At 43.4% G+C, this 2,399-nt stretch overlaps 1 protein-coding gene across 1 annotated transcript in view; it reads right to left on the bottom strand.

Moving 5' to 3' along the window:
- Nucleotides 1-309: 309 nt before the first annotated feature.
- The window catches only part of MAD2L1 (MAD2 mitotic arrest deficient-like 1 (yeast)), a 12,981-nt gene continuing 10,891 nt past the window's right edge, over nucleotides 310-2,399 (bottom strand). Inside the window, exon 5 of the mRNA XM_018571124.1 lies at nucleotides 310-838. Coding sequence (XP_018426626.1) covers nucleotides 669-838 — 170 coding nt within the window. The 3' untranslated portion in view covers nucleotides 310-668. The remainder of the gene's footprint in view (nucleotides 839-2,399) is intronic.

The following is a 2,399-nucleotide window of genomic DNA, read 5'->3' as shown; positions in this document are numbered from 1 at the left end:
CATGATACCGTGTGAAAATTTTGAGGCAGCCCAGAGGAAGCCAGAAGGCACCCTGGTTGAGATGGGCTGTGCTAGAACACAGCCTGGGATTTTCTGCAGGGGGATTATACAGATATGTACAGGCAACTATTTAGTCAGAGCTGCTCTATTAAAAAATGTTTTAGCTGCAGTTGCGCTCATCATATGCCATATAAACACAAGACCACACTGCCAAATACATTAATATTCACACTTTATTATATAAAAAGGTTTTGAAACAGGTAACTTGACATTTACAAGAACAAAATCTGTGATGTCAAGGTTTATCCATATAAATAAAACAGGAGGAGAGATCTGGGAGTAATGGCGGGACCAAATGTTTCTTGTTCGATAGGAAATGTAACATCTAAGCAGCAGGAACATTCTCCTGATAAAAAGTACAAAAATCACAGTAACCTGCCGGGTCAAAAATAGAATAATAAACTGGAAACCTCTTCACACTACTAATTTGTATGCAAGCCTAAAAAGCCCACATAGCCTCCCCAATTATTGTACAATTTAGATCAAAATCCCAGATCAGCGATAAGAGACAATTAAAAGCTACATCAGGACAAAGGTCACTAGTGACGTATGCAGCAGAGACAATGACAAAGCAGCTTTCTGTACATCAATAAAAAAAATAAAGAAATCTAAGAGTCTATCTTCTTGTAGGCCACCATACTGTTTACTTTGTGGATTGTGGTAGTGAAGGAACGAAGGCGCACTTCTTCAGAGTTGGAAACAAACTGAGGCCCAGATTCTTCCCACTTTTCAGGCACTTCCATATCCTTGTCTGTGTAGATTAGCAAGTCGAAGGCACCTAAAAATGATCAGAGGTAACAAGAGATAAATGTATCCATGTAGGAAAGCAGTGACTTCCACATACATCATACAGGAATGTCTCAGACAACAGTGATCTGCCTGCCTGTGCTGGAAACAAACAGAAAATGGATCTATGATTCAACCACAGGACCTCTTCCCCTCCTAATTGCAGGTGTACGAAACATTGATACAACATGTTTAAAGGGAATCCAAACCCAAGGACAAAAATGTAATATATTGCAGCTAGCCAGCCCTTCAATAAAGTGGCTGCATCATTTTTCCAGGCTTGCCCCCTGTCCCCTCCCCCTTTAACCCCATCGGGGCTGTTTAAACAGACTCCCGGCGACTTTTGCCGCCGGGAGTCTGTTTAAACTTGTAGAGCCGACTGTCGGCTTTACAACAGAAGCAATTCTGGCGACTTACCTGTCGCCAGATCGCTTCTGTGTCCCGAAGAAGGGGCCGCCCCCCCCGCCGTGCTTCCCGGGCTCCGTTGCCCCTCCTACGTGCCTGGGACCGGCGTCCGCGGGGAGCAGGTCGACGAACTTCCGTTCATCGATCCCCTCCCCGTTCTATGGGACCGGGAGCGATGCAGATTGCATCACTTACGGTCCCTGGGCTGTCAGTTCTGGGCTCCTGCAGCCCAGCTATAAGCTATTGAAGAGCGATCTGCACTTCAATAGCTTATTTCCAGTGTAAAGGTGACACTGGGGGTCTTTTGGACCCCCTGCATCACCTTACAGAGTACCTGTCACAACCATCTGCTATCACATGAAGGGGCTTGTAAGCCCCCCCATGTAATATCAGTCAAAGTAAAGTAAAAAACAAAAAACAGTTTTTAAAATTAAATCTCAAATAAAATAAATCTAATAAAACATTTTTAAAAGTCCCCCGCGCGTCGCCACGTAAACACGCGTTGGGTGCGCCTACGTATGAAAACGACGAACGCACTACACGTTGGGTATCGCCGCGCACGCCGGAGTGAGAGCAACAATTATAGGGCCAGTATTTTGGGGTATCTCTAAATTGATGACCTGTGGGGGCTTTTAAACAAGTTGACATCCGGGGTGTTAAACCCCCTTCCCATCCAGGCCATTTTTCAGTATTCAGCGCTGTGGTACTTTGACATTTATTCCGTCATGCAGCGCTGTACTGAAATTAATTTTATACCCTTTTTTGGGGACACATGGAGCTTTATTTTGGTGGTATTTAATCACCACTGGGGTTTTTATTTTTTAATATATTAAGGAAAAACTACAGATAAAAAAAACAAAACAGGTTTCCCTTATATTAAATTCTAAAACATTTATTATTACCAAATTTGTTGGTAAAATATAAAAGACGGGGTCACGGCGGGCAAAGAGACACCAAACATGTCAAGCCTTAAAATTGCGCGTGCGTGCGAAACCTCAAAAAAAACTACATTACCCAAAATTGGCCATAGGCGACGCTTTAAAAGCTTTTACCGCTCATCAGTTTAGTGTTATCAGTGATTGATGGCCCTAAAATGATTGCTCTCACTGCGACGTTCGCTTCAATATGTAACATGTGTAGCGCAATTG

This window comes from Nanorana parkeri, unplaced genomic scaffold (genome assembly GCF_000935625.1).
Source record: "Nanorana parkeri isolate BGI_ZX_2015 unplaced genomic scaffold, ASM93562v1 scaffold1683, whole genome shotgun sequence".
NCBI classification, from domain to species: Eukaryota; Metazoa; Chordata; class Amphibia; order Anura; family Dicroglossidae; genus Nanorana; species Nanorana parkeri.
Note: the sequence above shows the minus strand (reverse complement) of the source record. Positions and strands in the feature narration are given on the sequence as shown.